This window comes from Suricata suricatta, chromosome 10 (assembly GCF_006229205.1).
Source record: "Suricata suricatta isolate VVHF042 chromosome 10, meerkat_22Aug2017_6uvM2_HiC, whole genome shotgun sequence".
Classification (NCBI taxonomy): domain Eukaryota; kingdom Metazoa; phylum Chordata; class Mammalia; order Carnivora; family Herpestidae; genus Suricata; species Suricata suricatta.
The window spans coordinates 84,160,248-84,180,274 of NC_043709.1; the positions used below are offsets into that span (position 1 = coordinate 84,160,248).

Genomic DNA, 20,027 nt, shown 5'->3' on the forward strand with positions numbered 1-20,027 from the left:
CACAGATTCAATGAGAGTATTGAATTTCTCCCACTTCAACCCTAATATTGTGAGTTGTCAATCATCTACATCTTAGGTAGCCTTCATCTGAAATTTAATGGGACATACAAGAAGTGACGTGTACTGTGTCTTAATAATCACCTCTCTAAATTGATTGGGACCCTCTGTTTAAGAACTCAAGGAAAATCTTCTAACATTTTTTTATTTGCTCCTTTTTAGGATTATTTGGGAGCTTGCATTGTCCTCACTGCATCCATTGCATCCATCAGTGGGTCTTCCAATTCTGGATTGGTGGGCTTGGGTCTTCTGTATGCACTCACGGTAGGTATGGATGAAAATGTCTCTTTTCACATACTTCCTCTAGTCATTGTCAGTTCTTATTCGTGAACATTAGAAGAGCAGTTAGAAATTCATAATGAAATGACATCTTGCAAATAACGGTAGCCTGGGATGAAAACCCAGCATTTTAAGACAGTGTTGCTTCAGTTCTAATACTGTGAGTCAGTTTTTAGAAACTGCTCAAACTCTGTGGTGAGAGCACTCCCAAGGTGTGGAATCCCTGTCCTAAGTTGTTCACAGCCCACTGGAGAAACTAAAATGAATATGAATATAAAGGAGACAAGTACAAACAGGTAATGCAACTTGTATAGGGAAATCAGAGGACAATTGACACAACATTGACATTCGAGGACTGTTGAAGAAGTGTGGACACCTTCTTTGCCTGCTTTATCCCATAACCCTCTCTGGTCTCTAATATCTTGCAGCATTTTTAAGTCACAGTGCATAATGTACACTAACTGTCCAAGTCATCCAATCCTAAAATGTCCAGTGATTACAAAGATTGCTACTTTATTTTAAATGTGTTTTTTTTTTTGTCACTTGACACAGATAACCAATTATTTAAATTGGGTTGTAAGGAACTTGGCTGACCTGGAGGTCCAGATGGGGGCAGTGAAGAAAGTGAACAGTTTCTTAACTATGGAGTCTGAGAACTATGAAGGCACCATGGGTATTGTTCTGAATATTATTTTGTTTCACTTAAATACTTATTTCATATAAATAATAATTGTTTGTCAGATACATTGTCATTTTTGCTTTTGTTTTCCACTTTAATATCCAGAGAATCCCTTCTCATCTGGACTTTGCTTTATAAGGTATATCTGAAATAATGACTATTTTGGCTGAAAAGTTTTGGATACAACCAGAATCCAAATAGATATTATTTAATAATATTTAAAGAGAATTGTAAAAAGTATTTGAACTTTATTACATAAGTTACCAACCTAAACTATGATCTATTGTGTTTTCTTTCTCAAGATCAAATTAACTTAGATATCAAGAAATTTGGATCTTAAAAGTACTCACTGAGATTCTCGGCTTTGCGAGAATAAAATTGGCAGGAAATTCAATACTGAAAATAGAATGATCTTTCTTAATTTCATGCTTAAAATGCATTCTTTTGCCTAAAACCTTCAATAGGCCTCCAGCTCTTCAAAGACACAATCCAGATAAGTTAGCCAAGATCACTAGACTCTTCATTAGTTGATCCTTGCCCACCTACTCTAGCCTTCTCTCTCATCATCTATCTACACACCTTTTACTCTGGCCATACCAACATACTATGGTTTCTTTTTATGGTTTTCTTTTCTATATTTGTTCTCTTTACATATATTTGAAACAAATTTCACCATCCCTTATCCTTCTAAGATTCATGTCAGCCACCATCTCCTCTGGAAACCCTTCTGGAACTCTGAGGTTACCACCATCTATGCTCCCAGAGCACCTTGGGCTGGTCTCATCACTGACTCCCTTTGCAGTATTGTAGATACTAACTTACTTGTATGCTTCTTCCAGGACACAGTGAGCACCATGAAGCATGTCTTTCATCTCATATTCCTAACACCTTGCACAACACCTCTCACATTTTAAGTACTCAAATGTTTCACAACTGACTGACTGAACAAAGAAATGAATTCACAGATGAACTATCTTGAAGAGAGTCAAGTGAGGAAATGCAGAACAGATGATGGTTCATGCTCCAAACAAACACAAAATAACTATTTTGAAAGTTCTTAATCAGGGGCGCCTGGGTGGCTCAGTCGGTTAAGCATCAGACTTTGGCTCAGGTCATGATCTTGTGGTTTGTGAGTTTGAGCCCTGCTTTGGGCTCTATGCCGACAGCTGAGCCTGGAGCCTGGTTCGGATTCTGTGTCTCCCCCTTTCTCTGTCCCTCCCCAGCTCATGTTCTGTCTCTTTCTCTATAAATGTTAAAAAAAAATGTTTAAAGACTGAAAGTTCTTAATCAATAGGCCTTTACTCTGAATGTAATTTTAATTTTAAAAAGACATAGCATTTGGTTCAATATTACTTTGAATTTACAAAAAAAAGTATATGTTTCTATGTATAAATGTATATCAGTATGTTTATATTTCTTTCTGTCTTGCTCTCCTTCCTTTTCTTGCTCTCTGTCCCTGTCTCTCCCTCCCTCCCACTCTGTTTTTCTGACTTCCCCTACTTTACCCTCACCACCCCCCCCAGACCCTTCTCAAGTTCCAGAACATTGGCCACAGGAAGGGGAGATCAAGATTCATGATCTGTGTGTCAGATATGAAAATAATCTGAAACCCGTTCTTAAACACGTCAAGGCTTACATCAAACCTGGGCAAAAGGTATGGAATTCATTGCCATTTATTTCATACAAAACCTTGATGGAGCCACTTTATCACCACCTAAGCTCTTCAGACATCCAGCCAAGTACATTCTCACTGGGCTCACATAACACATCTGGCACTTTATACGTCAAATTATCTACATAAAAGAGAGAGGAGATAGGATCATGATAAAATACATGTTCTCTAAGTTATATTGCCATTCATTAGCCTCCCACGAAGATCAGGGAAATCAACAATACGTGTGTTTTTCCAAAATTCTGGTTTCTGGCTCAAAGCCATATCGGACAGCCCCTTGAGAACTTTTGCATTTGTACTAGCTCTAGTCCCAAAATGGTTTGTTTTAGTTACTTTAAAAAGAGAAAATGTGCAGAAAAAAAATGGAATCAGTCTTGTTTGTTATAATGTCATCACTTCTGAGATAAAACTGAATATTTATTTATTAGACCAACAATATAATAAATGCAAAAATGAAGCCACAAAGGAAAAACAACACAACCACATACACATAAAGAGTTATAATGAAGTCATTGAAGATTGGTGAGGATTCTGTGTTTTTATCTTAATTATAATCAAGATAATTAAGGAGCCCTAAGAAAAAAAATAATGATTTATTATAACTATTTAAATAGAAATGCAGTTTCACCATGGTATTTTGTCTAAATTAAAACTGGTTTTGCCAATTTTCTGAATCCTTTTCTCTTTGAGTGACTTTTGCTTCTTTAGGTGGGCATATGTGGTCGCACTGGCAGTGGGAAATCATCATTATCTCTGGCTTTCTTCAGAATGGTTGATATATTTGATGGTAAGTTACGAACTCAGTTTTTTCTTTCATGACTATGTGGCGATTTTCCTTTTAAAAATGCAACATCAACTTGCTTAATCCTGCAAAATAAAAAGCAAATATTTATAAGGACTTTATGTCCTACAATCCATGCCTTGAGGCAGAGTCCCAAGTAAACACCCTAGAGGTAAAGAATGAACATAGAATTGCTAATAAAAGTATTAGCCCTAAACTCAGCTCTAGAGACTGTTGTTAAAGAATTCTAATAAACTGATAAAATGAGAATAATTCTACCCATTTTGAATAGCAGTAGAGGTAGTGGCATTTTAAGAGAAAGGAATAGAGGAAACTAAAAACACATCCATTTCCATCAAAGGAAAAAATGCAAAGACATAAGTGATCTACATTATTAATTTTGCCGCGTGACTCTTACTATCATCTTAATAACATGGTTAAATGATGTTGAGCATTTTGTGAGGTGGCAAGCTGCAAAGTGCCAAGCACATGTTGAAAATATAATAAAATATTTATCCATCTACAAAATTACTAATAATATGATATGTGGACATAATTTAATCTTTGCTTTAGAAAAAAGATGTCACATTATTTAGTCTATCAAGTGGCCTATAAATAGCCCAGCACATAGCCATCTTGAATAAAAAAGGGTCCAGCAATGTGCTTCATCATAAATTCAAGAAGTGCTTCCTATTATTATCTGAAATGATTATGATGACGATTATAGTACTTCACATTTTTATCGGACTTGACAGTTTATATTATTTAATGTAACCTACACAAAGGCTTTATGAGACAAAGAGGTCAGTTTATGAACAACAGAGATGAACAGTAATTGCAGTCTCTTCATGGTTTAGATTCAAGAGCAGAGTAGGCATCAGCCACTGGGTTAGCTGCTTACTCTTCCGTGGCAAGTAATATCACACAGGTACTTTGAGGACTTGCAGTGGATTTGCATTATAAGTCAAGGACATGATCCAAAGACAATTGATTGACATGTTTCATTAAAAAAAAATTGTGGCTGTAATTGCTCATATTAGATTAACCTATTCCTTGTGAAGGAAAATAAAGCAGGGAAGGAGAATAAAGGAATATTGGAAGAAAGAAGATCCATTAAGGAGACAAAATACTTTTGGTTTTTATGAACCACAGAAATTGAATAAAAACTGAGAATCTCTTTGAGAGAAAATACATAAGAAAGAGAAAATATCACCAAAAATGTATATTTTTCTTAGAGATGCCTAATGATTTTTTTAAATACTTAAATGGAAAGCTTAATCTTCTGAGTTTCAACCCTGAACCAGGAAAGTACTTTCAATTTGTAAACAAATATTTTACTTTTGACTTTACTACATGCTTGTAATTTTTGTTTCTTTTTAACAGGAAAAATTGTCATTGATGGGATAGACATTTCAAAACTACCACTGCACACACTACGTTCTAGACTTTCAATCATTTTGCAGGATCCAATACTATTCAGTGGTTCTATTAGGTAGGTGATGTATTCAACAGAAACCTGTATGCCTCAGGATTTACCTTTTGGCTTATAGGAGGGTTTTACTCAGAACTGCTTTTCAGGTAGGTATGAATGACATTATCAGGATGATAAGATCAGAGGTACCTGGCTGGTTCAGTGGGTGGAGCAAGCCACTTGATCTCAGGGTTGTGAGTTCAAGCCTCACATTGGGAGTGGAGCCTACTTAAAATTAAAAAAAATTTTTTTAATTAAAAACAAACAAAATAAGGATGATAAGATCAAATATTCTGACCAACAGTTTGATTCAGAAAACTCTAGAGTTACTAAATTAACCTATAAAAGCCAGTCCCTTATATTTTTCTAGGAGCTCTGCTCTTTCCATTTAACCCCACAAAAGCTACTTTTTCCTCTGTACTTGGAGCAGTGATTGTTGACAGACATTTTTAAGGTGTTCTATCTTTACAGTTATTCTGCCTATAGCTTATGTGTCTGGCCTGGGCTTAGCAGATATTAAGTTCAGTGAATCCCTTGACTCCCCATCTCTCACAGTTACTCTCAACCAAAATTTAAGAAGTTGCTACAATCCTCCATGCCTAGTATATGGTTTCCCACAGTAAAAAAGAAAAAAAAGAAAAAAAAAGAATGAATAAACGAATGGCAGTGTCTAGGCATCTACTATTTGCTAAGTGCTTTGAATATATTGACTCATTAAATCTTCAAAGCACTGCTCTAGTATACATATTATTATCCTCATTTTACAGATGAGAATTTTAAACCTCAGAGAAGCTCTAACTTGTCCACATTTATACACTTAGTAAGTGTTAAATTCCAATTCCAAATGTTTGTCTGAATCCTAAGCCCACCACGGCATCATCCACCAGGTCATGTCTCTCATTCCATTATCCTTTGCTCTCTCTGGCTTACCTCCTCTACCTTAATTACAAAGATGTTTATCACCTCCTTTTTTCTTGAAGAGAAAATATATGTAAGATTGCTCAATATTCAGCTGTAAAATCATTTTAATAAAGTTGTGTAGGGGTGCCTCAGTGCTCAGTGGGTCAAGTGTCCAATTTCAACTCAGGTCGTGATCTCAGTTTCTGAGTTTGAACCTGCATTGGGCTTTGTGCTGACAGCTCAGAGATTGAAGCCTGCTTCAGATTCTGTGTCTCTCTCTCTGTCTGCCCCTAACCTACGCACACTCCCTCTCTCAAAAATAAATAAACATTAAAAAATTAAATAAATATAAGTTGTGGTTGTATCAAGTTATTCAGTGATACCATAGTGAATTTCTATATCTTAATGTATTTATGCTGAATACTACTATTGCGGTTGATGCAGCACAACTCACCTAAGATAGCATTATATGTTCCTATGTAATTATCAGTTCTGTGGAAACACTTTGCTTGACACTATTCAAGTTACACTAAACATAATATGAAAGTGGATAAATCCACATAATGAATTTATTTTATCATGTCATATCTCACATATTTACTAATTATATCATCAAAAATGTTTTTCATAACATTAAGGTCATTCATTTATTCATCAAACACGAATTGAATGTCTGCTCTATCCTGAGTACTGTTCTAGGTACTAGGGATATAACAATAACCAAAACAAGCAAGACTTAACATTTTTTTAGAAAGAGAGAGGCCACACATGTGAATGGAAAGGGCTGGGGGTAGAAGGAGAGGGAGAGAAAGAGACTCTTAAGCAGGCTCCATGCCCAGCACAGAGCCAACAAGGCACTCCATCTCATGACCCTGAGATCATGACCTAAGCTGAAATCAAGAATTGGATGGATGCTTAACCAACTGAGCCACCCAGGTACCCCAGGATTTACATTTTCAGGAAAGAACAGCAATAAGCAAGCATATGTAAAAATTCCTTTATTTTTATTTATTGACTGAATAACTTATTTTTCCCCTACAGATTTAATTTAGATCCAGAGTGTAAATGCACAGATGACAGACTCTGGGAAGCTCTAGAAATTGCTCAGCTGAAGAATATGGTCAAATCCCTGCCTGGAGGTCTAGGTATATTTTCTAAAGAATACATTTATATTAACATATGCAATTAATTCTATACATCTCTATCTATATTTTTGCTAGAATTACATAATTCATGTTAAATCACCTTATATTTAAAATAATTTCCAAAAGGTCATTAAGACACTTAAAATCTAATGATTTGCCAGGGATGCAAAAGGATGAAACTTAAAACAATTTCTGTTCTATATGAACACTCCAAAATATTACAGTTCATTTTAACCAGAATATTTCCTTGTGGTCATTCTACACACATGACCTCTGACCCTCAGTAAATGAGTAAGATAATTGAAGAGGCTGCTAGGTTCAAATTAGGAGGTACCACTTAGGAGCAGACCGTTTTACTACATTGGCAGCCATTTTCTTTGTTTCCAAGAGGGCCAATTTCTCATATTTATGTAACATAATTTTGTGGACATTATTTTCCATGACCTTGCTGCAATAGCCATCTGTGTAAAGGATAAAACTCATACTCAAGCATCACTGATATAAATTTAGCTCCAGAGTAAGGTAGACAACTTCTGTCAAATAACTGATAACAGAATAAAACAACAACATGAATAAAGAAAGGACGTGATTTACAAAACAAAACAACAGAAAGTGCACAATGCAGTTTTCAATTCATAAAAATGAATATTTATAGTTTTGGACTTGAAATCTGAACTCATTTAAGAAAGCCATCAGAAAGCTCAGAACTGGTTAATATTCTATTTTAATAAATAATATGTAGTTGCCATATTGGTTGTGTGGTAATAGCATCTAGAAAGAAAATCAGCCTCCAAAATTAGACCATTTTTATTTGTTAGTTTATTTGGGAAGGAGGACCTAGTCAAAAACAATATGATTTTAATTGAGTTCCCAGGGGAAATCATCCCACAAAGAGAAATTGAGATAGTATGTCTTTAAGAGTAGTTTTATTGACCTCGCTAGTGTTAGACCATGGGAGCAATTCCAGAGGTCTGGAGGAACTTTCCTATCATAATTTTTGATGTCTCCCATGGTGAGCCCAGCAAGTCTATTCGAGAAATTGATAATTCATATAGACCCTTTCCTCATGGAAGGAACACTGACATGGTTAGTAATTGAGAATACAGGCAATGAAAGCTTTATAGTCCTCTTCACTCATGAAAGAGGCATGCACCTGTTTTGAATCATGGGCATAATGTTCAAGGGTGTATGGTACAGTGTAAGCAACAGGGGATTGTACTTACACTATGTAATTGAGTGTTGTTTATACTCATTGTCCCCATAAAGATTACATCAACTGCTTGATAAGGATCTGGTTCAGGCAAACTCTGGTGAAGAATATTCATCATCTCCAGCACCCTCCTTATTTATTATGTAAATTAAAATTTAGAGAATAAATGCATAGCCCTCAAGCATGAAAAATTATAAGAATTTGATGGAATCAGAATAATCAATAGAAATTTACCTCCAGGACTCTACAAAGAAATGTTTGAATCCTAATAAATGAGATGTTTTGGAAACAGAATTTATCTTAACCTCACAATAGGACAGTTTATGAAATGTGGATGGAAATAAAGAAAATGATAATGAGGATATAATATTCATTTATCCATACAATGTTTTATTCAGCTACTATGTCAGATGGACACACTGATGGACAAAAACAAACCCAGTCCTTAACCACATGGACCTTACAGTCCAGGGGGATGGTATCATGAAAAAGGAATGGATTTTTAAAAATTCTTTAAACATTTTTATTTATTATTGAGAGAGAGAGAGACAGAGCATGAGCATGGAAGGGGCAGAGGGAGGGGGAGACACAGAATCTGAAGGAAGTTCCAGGCTCTGAGCTGTCAGCTCAGAGCTGATGCGGAGCTCGAACCCACAAACTGTGAGATCATGACCTGAGCCAAAGTCAGACGCTTAACCGACTGAGCCGCTAGAGTGCCACAAGGAATGGATATTGGAGTCGAGAATGTTCTGCTTCTTATCAAGCTCTACTACAAATTAGCTATGTGATCATGGGCAAGCCACTTAATTTCTTTGGGCCTCAGATGATTATATGAAATAATCTCCTTAGATAATTACATTCAATAATTAAATAACCTCTAAGGTCTTCCAGTCTTCAAAATGCCTAACATTTATATCCTAGTATAAGGAGGTAGTTTGCAATCTGTTATCAAAAATAGGATGGCCCAGAATCATCTTCTTCTTCCCAGAGAAAAGTCCTCTTCGCCTTCCCAGTATGAAATCGCAGCAGTACTGTGAGGTCCAGCGTGCTCTTGTAGGACATAACTATTTTTTCCTACTTTGCTCAAGGAAAATGTTAGCAGCATTTCTTTAGTGAGATCCTTGCTTCTCTCTGATGTAGATGCAGTTGTCACTGAAGGTGGGGAGAACTTTAGCGTCGGACAGAGACAGCTGTTTTGCCTCGCTAGGGCCTTTGTCCGCAAAAGCAGCATTCTGATCATGGACGAAGCTACAGCTTCCATTGACATGGCCACAGTGAGTACATCATCTATGCTTTTTAAATTGAAGAGTTGGAGAGATGCATGCAAAAAAATTACAGCTTACTGTTTCCCAACTGGGTTCGGAATCCACAGGACTATTGTTTGGAGTGTCTTCTCATTCATTTCTTTAATCAATTGATGAGAGCACATTGAAAACTATGATAAAGGAGACATGACACCTTTAAAGAAATTCCTGTTGCCAGTAAATATAAACTTGCCTTCACTTTTTGATAAATTCTTTTTAAAAATATTTTTGAGAGAGAGTGAGTAGGAAAGGGGCAACTATACTGTATTCAAGTCTTAGGCCATGGAAGTTATAAAATGAAGTATGCAAATTTCCATTTAATAGAAATTGATAACCAAAATCAATCATTATTTTCTAAAGCAATTTGAAGAAGGATTCACTAGAATTAACAATGGTCTTCTCAATGAGCTCAGGGGAACAAGCCGGAAACTTTGCCTTTTGAAAGAAATTATATAAAACTGTCAAATACACCCAAGAAGGATCTGTCTAAAACACTGTGATCTGAATGAAGAAAATGTCACATTAAACCACAAACTTTATGAGCTAGCAATTAATTTCTTCTTATACAAGTTAACTTGAAATTAAAAATTTGGCAGGAGAAAGGACAAAAATAAAAAACATCCACAAACATACAGTATTCTCTTACTGCACATTTTAGACTGGGTAAAAGATATCCAGACATGTGAAACAGTTTCAAGATTATTAAGAGCCAAATATATATGGAGATGTTAACTTGACATCATTTGTTTCTAGTAATTCTAATCAATTACAGAAAGTTTTATCTCCTTTTCAAAGTTAACATAGTTTGAAGCAATAAAATAGTTTCTAATTAAGCCAATTCACTAAATAAGCATAATGACATTGAAATTAGTACTATATAGTATTAATTACTAAGGATTTACAATATTAGGGATTATCACAATATAACCTTAATAGAGATGAGAAAGAAAGGGAGAATTAATGAGCAATAGGCCACCTTAACTGGAAGGAAGTCTTTTAAGACTTGGGAGACTTAGGAATCAGCTCACCTGGGTGGCTCAGTTGGTCCAGTGTCTGACTCTTGATTTCGGCTCAGGTCATGATCTCATGGTTAGTGGGATCGAGCCTCATGGGGCTCTGCACTGACAGCATGGAGCCTGCTTAGGATTCTCTCTCCCTCTCTCTCTGCCCTTCCCTGTTCTCTCTCACTCTCTCTCAAAATAAATAAATAAACTTAAGACTTAGGAATCAAGTTTTCCTCTAGGAAAGGGAGAGAATCATTACTCAGAACATCTTTCAAGGTATAATGGTAACAGTTTGTGGTGGGGATAAAAATGGTTTTTGCCTAGATGGTTCTTCTATGGGTTAAAATCCACATTGGGACAAGTATTTTATTTTTTCCCTTTTATAACACAAGGGTTAACATCATTTTAAGATTTTATTCATTTTGAATACATACTGTTTGGCATAACTCAAGTGAGCATTTCCGTGCCCATTTAATTTCATTTTGCCCTTTCAGTTCCCTGGTTAACAAGTCTATCAGTCATTGTGGGTTGATCACTGAGTTTTATTTGCCTTTTGAAGACACATACATAACCCAGCATAAGCTTGCTGCTGGCACTGCCCCTTGTATACCTTCTTCAGAAGACAGGAGCCAGGAGTTCTCAGAAGTTTGGGCGGGGGGGGAGGGGCGGTCTTAGGGAAAAATAGTATGGGAAGAAAAAGGAGTCTAGAGAAAATTCAGACTTAATTTATTTATTTTTTGACAGGAAAACATTTTGCAGAAAGTGGTAATGACGGCTTTTGCAGACCGCACTGTTGTTACAATAGCTGTGAGTATTGGAGACAGGCTTGTTTATTCCTCTTTGGTTTTTGTTCCAAGATTTGATTATCTTTACTTGTGGACAATTCAAGTATACGTATATTGAATGATATATTTCTCTGCCAGTGCTTCTGTATCTATGAAATACACATACTTGTACACAGAGCTGCACTCTGAAAGCCTTTATATTGTTTTTTCCCCCAAACTGTTTGTTCTAACTACCTCCCCTAATGATGGGATATCCTAAATCTAATGATTCCAACAAGAATTCCAACAAGAATGTTTTTTTCACCACAGATGGTAATTCACATGGGATCATTATATTTTTAATAATCTAATCATCTGATGAGCAGTTTCAGAAGCAAAATTCTTCAAAATGACTACCAAATTTGTTACTACTTACACTTAATTTTTGTTTTTATTCATCTAACTGTTTACACAGAAAGAAGGCAATGAGATACACCTGAGGCAGATACTTTCTCTGAGCACCAATCAACTTTAAGGACTGCTCAAAGCTTTGTACTTGTCATAGCTTACTTAACGTAGGCCATGGTTTTCTTCTTCCTCTTTCCAGATGGATGACTTCTTGCTCACATTTAGGCTTAATGTTTAACAAAAACTTTTTTAAATGAATCACCTGATCATTTTCCCTCTTGCTGACTCTTGTCTTTCCATTTCTCTTTTCTCTCCAGCACCGTGTCTCTTCTATTTTGGATGCAGGTCTTGTTTTAGTCTTCTCTGAGGGTATTTTAGTGGAGTGTGATAATGTTCCAAACTTGCTCGCCCACAAGAATGGCCTCTTTTCCACTTTGGTGATGACCAACAAGTAGACCGTCATCAGCTCCTCTGCCAACTAGCCCATCTCTGGTAGTTATCTTAGTGGCGTCCCCTCTGTCAGGCAGGACCAATGCAGGGATTAAAGGGAGGGGAATATGATGAGGGAACTGCCTAGGGGGTATTCTCATGCAAATCAGCTCAACCTGCTGCTTCAGTTATGTTCAATACCTAATGAGGCTCATGCACAATTTTATATATATATACACAGAAGATAGTATTTACAAAAACCTGAGAACCAGATTAACCTCTGTCCTAAGGACCAATTTCACTGCTTTTTGAAGATATATTGTTAAATGTCCTTAAAAACACTGTACATGCTCCTTACCTGCCCTGAAGATTGCATTATCTAATTTATAGAATTATTTACATTTAATTGTTTAGTATGGATAACTATGTATGAAGTGCTTGTATGCTTCCATTTTTGTGAATGATGCATGGGGAAAGAGCACCCTTTGAAGTATAGCTTTTCTTAAAATGGCAGGAAATGACTCCCATCAGGGCCCACCTTCTGTACAGTGAGCCTAGGTTAAAAAAAAAAAAAAAAAAAAAAAAAAACTTTTTTTTTTTTTTTTTCTCGCTTTCCCAATGAACTCTGTCCTGGAGAGTTACCTGATAAAGTCTTTCATACTAGACAATGAAGGATTTAATGGGTGAGAGAATTGGCTACCTTGAAAAATAGTTCTCTAATATTTTCAAGAATTTTCTCTGTGGAGAAGGTAGGGAGATATTTGAGGGGAGAAAGAACTTCCTGTTGCCCCTAAATGAGCAGGTAAACGAGTGGGAGAAGCAGACCCTTGCCTACTCAAAAGATCAGTTTTCTGTCTAATGCATGAAGCATGGTATTGCTGAGTGGCCCCATTTTGTTTACACCTACAAGATTACTTGAGCATAATTTGTAGTTTTTTTAATCTTTATTTATTTTTGAGAGAGAGACAGAGTATGAGCAGGGAATGAACAGAGAGAGGGGGAGACTCAGAATCTAAAGCAGGCTCCAGCCCCATGCAGGGCTGGAACTCACGAACCACAAGATTGTGGCCTGAGCCAAAGTCAGACACTCACCAACTGAGCCACCCAGGCGTCCAATATCAAAATTTGTATTTTTAACCAAGAAACTCTGTTCTCTTTTTTTTTCCTTTTTTAAAATGTTCTTATTATTGAGACAGAGAAAAACAGAGCATGAGTGGGAGAGGGGCAGAGAGAAAGGGAGACACAGAATCTGAAGCAGGCTCCAGGCTCTGAGCTGTCAGTACAGAGCCCAATGTGGGGCTCAAACCCACGAACTGTGAGATCATGACCTGAGCTGAAGTGAGCCACTTAACCAACTGAGCCACCCAGGCACCCCTATGTTCTCTTTCTTATCTGCCTACATTCACTGAATGCTTTTCATAGACTTCTGTATCTTTCACCCACTCTTTATTTCAAGACCACTAATGTGGTCACTAGGATACCTCCCCACTGGAACACAGAAAGCCATGGGTAGGATGAATTGCCGTAGAACCAACTTTTCTTAACAGGCTCTTAACAGAAAGAGAACAACAACTTGTAGCAGAACCCTTGAGAATGAGTCTCAGCACTGTTCACAGTTACTATTCTTTGGTCCCTGCTAAAAGTTATTCTGTTGATTTTGTTAACTGTAATTGAAAATAGTGAAAGAACTCCAAAAGATAAGTTTCTTTGGCTTCTAAAAGGAAGACTTCATGCCCCTAAAATAGTGCATGACATTTATTTATGAAAGTTATTTATTCTTCGCTTTTAACCAATATCTCGAGAGCATTTTGAAAATGGCCTCAATGCTCTTATAATTGACACCACACTTTCTCAAGCAAAAACCAATTTTGATTAATGGGACAAACACCACATATATTTATTTCTATTGGCCAAGATTTTTCCATGTTTTTATTTTTACTTTTTAAGTAAATATTATTTTAGTAAAACAAAGAAATGTTTATAATATTCTATTTATGGATTTGGAGGCCAAATTCTTTTTTTAGCATCTATAATATGATGATTGAAGAATTAATCTTTTTTGGAGGGAAAATACACAACAAATATTAAACAATTCATTAACCTCAAGGTTTTTTTTTCTAAATGCATGGGTATAAAAGTGACTCTGATCTTCTCTCAAAGATAAATAAGCATTATCCTTCAAATTTTGGTAATTTCTAAACACATATCATTCATTACCAACATTCAGTGAATGATAGGTTTATTACAGATATTGGAAGTACCGGTACATGTTCTAAGCTGGTATCTTTATTATACTCCATATGTGTCTTTCTTTAAACCTCTAGCTGTCCACCTATAACTGTTTGCTTTTCTGAAAACGTAAGCATTGAGACTACTCCATCTGCGTGGACCAGGGCAAAAGATAGGTCTTTGCCCCAGATGATTTTAGGTTGGACTCTGGGTTGTAAGAAGAAAGAACTTTGGAAAACTGTTATCAGATAAACAAATGGCTTTTCCGGGTTCGGCACTCCCATTACCATGCTGCTGTTTTGACCTGCATAGTCCACGTACAGTATGGTAGCCCTGAATCACGTGTGGCTACTGAGCATTCAAAATGTGGATAGTCCAATTTAAGAGATACTGTAAGTGTGAAATACACTGGATTTCAAGGACTTCGTACCTACAGAAAAATGTAAAAGATATCATTAATAATTTTTAAATAGGTTATCTATTGAAATATTTTTAATATATTGGCTAAAATATATCATTAAAATGGATTTCATGGGATGCCTTGCCGGCTCAATCCATAGAGCAGGCAGCTCTTGATGTCAGGGTTATCAGTTCAAGCCCCACATTGGGTGTAGAGCTTCCCTTAAAATATCAACTGGATTTAATATAACTTCAAATAGATCTCACCTGTTTATTTGTGCACTAAAAAGTGGCTTTTAAAAAATTTAAAATTCCATGTGTCTCACATTTGTGGTTCATATTATATTTTTATTTCACAGCCCTTATCTTATGAAAAGAAGTGAAAAGCCTATAGCACAGATTTTTTCCCTTGTAAATTTTAAAAATAAAAAATAATAGTGGCTGACACTTAGTATTTGCTTGTATGTGTCAGACAAGGCACTGATTTTTTTTTACATGAATAATCTCATTTGATCCTCACTACCATTCTGCGAGGCAGGTACTATATTATTACCATCATTTTACGGATGTGGAACTTGAAGCATTCAAAAGTTTAGTTTGTTGATCAGGATCACACAACCAAACAGATGATGAAGCCAAATTACAAGTCCAGTCTAACCTCAAGGTCTATGCTCTTAACCATAATGCTAATAATGGTAGGTAAACAATCCTCTAAGATACCAGATAGTCCCTACAAAACAGTTTGATAGCATCTCATGCTTTGAAGTTAACAAGCCTGGTTTTAATGCCGGTTCTGCTACTTACTATCTATGTGATCTCCTGATTTTGCTTTATCTCCATGGGCCACAATGGTCTTGCATACAAAGTGGAGAGCGGTAACCCCCACATTTGAGGAATGTTTTGATGATTAACAAGTAAGTGTGGAGCACTTAATGAATAGCATATGCTCAGTAAGTTATAGCTTTTATTATTATTAACTACTAATCCCAAAGCTTCTCTCCAAAGGGCACCAGATTAGGAAGAGAGAACAAGTGTGTGGCAGTGATGTCTAAAGACTAAAACAAGACATCTCTAAAGTCCTGGATAATCCATTCTAACACTGCATGCCTGAATGGATTTCCTCATATTGTGTTCCCAGAATTAAACCACTTTCCAAGGTTCTTCAGATGTGTGTTAGCCCACAAATTAGTTGACTCCACACAGAGATCATTTTAGTCTAGACTAAACTATAACCCAACTGGTCCATGATGGTTCTTCTTATCATTTAATTATTTGACAAACAAAATTAGCCTCCCTAGACATCCATGAAAGTGCTGAAACTACTATATTAGCTACACTCAATTTAATACAGCCCATCCAAAACCCAGTCACACTGGCCAGCATTTAAAAGTTATGTAAATAATGATATGTTAAATAAGACAGAAAAAGAGGCTTTCTTGCACCTCCTAGCTCCCTGAGATAAAGAATTGTCCCTGAATAATTGATGAAATATGCATATTCCATAGCTTTGCCTGTGCCCTGAAATCTGTAACAAATACATGTATTTTTTTTTCACTCACAGCATCGGGTTCACACTATTCTGACGGCAGACCTAGTCATTGTGATGAAGCGAGGAAATATTTTAGAATATGACACTCCAGAAAGCCTCTTGGCTAGAGAAGATGGAGTTTTTGCTTCTTTTGTTCGTGCAGACATGTGAAGGGATGTCTTAAAACAATACATGGATTTAAAATAATGCAGTCATAACCTACTTAATGGATCATCAACTTGACCTTCATAAAGTGGCATCTTAAATTTTTGCACTTTTGTAAAGCTTATTTGTTGTGTTGTGGGACTCTGTAATTAATAACAATGTCACTTTACCAATGAATACTGTATTTCCTAGGTGGATACTTCCGTTTTGTTTTTCTTTCCAAAACTCTACTGCTTAATAGGTTCATTTCTGATGTTTTTCTAATGATTAAGCCACTTTGCCTTTAAGAATAGCAGGTTGTATTAAAACATATAAGCTACTTTAACTAGTAAGTCAACAGCTATATTTTCTCATAGTTTTAAGTCTGGTAAATATCTCTCAGGCATAGAAGTTATCATAAGTATTCAGTATTATTATATTCTTATTTGTAAGAAAGTATTTTCCTTTTTGTTGGTGTCTCCAGATGTTATTGGAAGAGGATTAAAAGGACAGGTTTTCTATTCAGTGAGAAAATAAAACACTCAAATTCATTATCTACTGTATGTGAATATTCTGTGTTCATTAATAATACTGATGCTTCCTTTACCGGTCTTCTTTCCTCATCTAAACTGTTTCCTGTTACCAAGAAGTCACCACATATTGTAAAGCCAAAACCTTAACTGAAAATATCATGAAAAGAGGTTGGATATTTGAAAAATTATACTCAAGGTTCCCTTTTTCCCCGTATAGTATGGAGAGAGTTCTTAAGGTATCAGGTGTAATGTGTTTTTCCCAGAGTAAAGTTCAAAGAGTAAAGAGATTCAGTCCTTGAGTGACAGCCCAGCTAATTTTGTCTGTGGTTTAACTCATCATTAGATGGTTATGACTTTGAGCCCTAAAATTCCACATTATTCAAGATTTATATTTATAATTACCTATATAAATATAAATATTTACCTATATAAAGCAAGTGTCTATTTCAAGGTGGAAGAGTATACCTCTTTTTGACATTTAAATACACTGGTGTCACACATGTATCCATTTTGCTCTAATTTTAATATACATGTTAAAAGGAATCAAAATGTTATTTTAATATTATTAATATACATGTTAGGAGTGCATCTAAAATGTATGGAATATTAGTGTTATATTTTGCTTAAATATAAATTAACAAATTTTAAAATACAAAAATTTATCTGCACTGTCATGCTAGCAGTCAAAGCTTTCTACTGTAATTCTGTGCCCACCTCGCATAAATATGATTGATTCTCATAGAAGGATCCATATGCATTGTTAGATTTTGAAGAATTATGACTGATGGAGAAAGAGAATCTATGCTCCCTCCCTATAGTTCTTGTGTTCCATTTATTGTATTGTGTACTCATTCTTGGGAAATCTGTAATACTTATTTATCCAAAATATATGACTGGGCCTTCACCTGAATATAGAGTCTTGATATTTACCCTGTAAATTCCACGAGGATGGACAAGATGTCTTATGTTATTATGCTTGAATTGTTACCCATTGTTGGATGTAAAGAACTTCACTGGAAAAAAAAAATCCTCTTACTGTTCCCTTAAATCTGAACAAAACAGTAACTATTAAATAGATCTTGAAAATATTTTCTAAAAATTCTACCAATCTCTTCCAAGTATTTCTGGCATGGAAATGTTTTACAAGGCCACATTTACATGGTGCTTGTTATCAACTTATAGCTCACTCTCACAGGAAATGGGGACTTACCTATAAAAGTGATTCCTCACAATATTTGTAAATTATACTGCTGTACCAGCAACATCAACAGACTTGTAGCTAATTACACTAAACTGAGAATCATTCTAACACCCAGTGGTCACTGGTTCCCTCATAACTTTTGGTCACTTAAGTTGAGTGTTTGTTTACAAAACTAAACTGACTGAATAAAGTCAGGGGTGATTTTTTAAACTGTTTAATCATTTATTAATACTATATGTTTGATCTACTGAATGTATAAATGACTCATCTTGAAATAATTTTTTACTAAATCAGCACATATCTATAAAAGATGAGACTTAACCAAATCAAAATTTACACTCACAAATTTTACATTTAATTAACCAAACTTAATTTTATAGATGTTAAGCCCTTGATATTTGATAAAAGTAATAAATGCATGAAGATTTATGTGAAAATAACAAGGTAACTGATATCACTGAGAGACAAAAAAATTCTCTTAAGGGATTGTGCATTCCCTATTTTTATGCTACTATTCAAGATCCATTTAAAAGTCCACTTAGCCTTATATTAGATACCAGAAGACTGGTATTTGAGTTCCAGTAACTTCTATTTGAGATCTGGGACCATGTGTGTTTTGTCTTTCTGACTTTTGCATTTAATAGTGTCTAGCTCACAAGTGTAGATGATTGATCCATCGACTGTCTCACCACTAGCCGTGGGCCTAGTACTATGGATTATTCTCTTCACCCTTTGTGTTATGTTTATTCTACTGTAAGAATATACTGGCTTGGTATTATATAATAAATTACTCTTTTTCTTTGCTTGATTAAATAGGGTTATTATTCATTCACTGATAATATCATTGGGTGTCAACCAAGGTGATCAATAAATGTAAATCAACACAATTGCTGAGATAATACCCTGCTTTGGCAATTTTGTTTCACAGTCATGTGCTTCATTAGTTTTATATATAGGTCCTATGTGGAAGTTTTCATTAAGTGAAACAACAATAAATTTTATGACATCTCTAATGAAATGGCTAGTACTTAGTACTATTGACTTATCTAAAGTTAAAGGGAATCTTTTAACCTTAGCATTTTAGCATAAGAAACAGTAGTCGAGAGGATGGATCCTATAACTTATGTTTGATTTCTTTTCTTTTTTAGTAATTACACATCATTCACAATGGTTTTTCTCAAGCACTCGTAAGAGTCACCTGGGTTAAACTTTCCAATGAAAGGGCTTATATCCTGGCAAGTGTCTCCAGATGAGATTCATAACTAGCCAAGTTTGGGAATCACTGATCCACCTCACTTCCTTTTTGTTATGCATAACATGGAGCCAGAGATAGTGAAGGTGATTTTCACATGCTTCCTCTCTTTCCTGACATTACCTTATTCCAGATGTTTAAAACAAGCCTCTCAGGGCCATCATGAGACATATAATTGAATGAACTGAATCTTACCTGAGAAGATACAAGCTGGGGTTCTGAATGCTATTTTCTTTTGTTTGTGATTTAATTGGCAATATGGAACCTAAGGGGAAAACATCGTCAAAAAATGCAAAGCTTTCCCTCCCCGCATCTGAATAAGGTGTTGAATCATTTGTATGTTATTCTGCTGAATTGGAATCATATTTCCAAATGTTCACAGTCCATAAATGTGAGCAGTCTGGGTAGGTTTCACTATGATGCCTCACACTATGGAAAGAAGGTGAATTCTCTGTGATGATTAGTCCTCTTTTCACCTTCACATTTTTTTTCTGCAGGTGTTTGTCATCATTACTGACATATAAAAGTTGATATATTCATTTTACATATCTACGACATAGGATTTAAATTATTTCTTTTTGTATAGGCAGTAGCAAATCCCCCTCTGCCATTCACACCATGGTCACCAGTGCCCTCTT

At 35.6% G+C, this 20,027-nt stretch overlaps 1 protein-coding gene across 2 annotated transcripts in view; it reads left to right on the plus strand.

The window, feature by feature from the left end:
• ABCC9 (ATP binding cassette subfamily C member 9) overlaps nt 1-18,950 on the plus strand; it is a 126,510-nt gene extending 107,560 nt beyond the window's left edge. The window contains exons 31-40 of one of the 2 annotated variants that reach the window (XM_029954497.1): nt 220-321; nt 889-1,009; nt 2,539-2,669; nt 3,396-3,474; nt 4,852-4,960; nt 6,881-6,984; nt 9,335-9,468; nt 11,247-11,309; nt 11,992-12,166; nt 16,293-16,381. In XM_029954497.1, the coding sequence (XP_029810357.1) occupies nt 220-321; nt 889-1,009; nt 2,539-2,669; nt 3,396-3,474; nt 4,852-4,960; nt 6,881-6,984; nt 9,335-9,468; nt 11,247-11,309; nt 11,992-12,129 (981 nt within the window). In that variant the 3' untranslated portion in view covers nt 12,130-12,166; nt 16,293-16,381. Of the gene's footprint in view, nt 1-219; nt 322-888; nt 1,010-2,538; nt 2,670-3,395; nt 3,475-4,851; nt 4,961-6,880; nt 6,985-9,334; nt 9,469-11,246; nt 11,310-11,991; nt 12,167-16,292 lie in introns of both variants that reach the window. The other variant, XM_029954498.1, reaches the window with a different exon arrangement.
• Nucleotides 18,951-20,027: the final 1,077 nt, after the last annotated feature.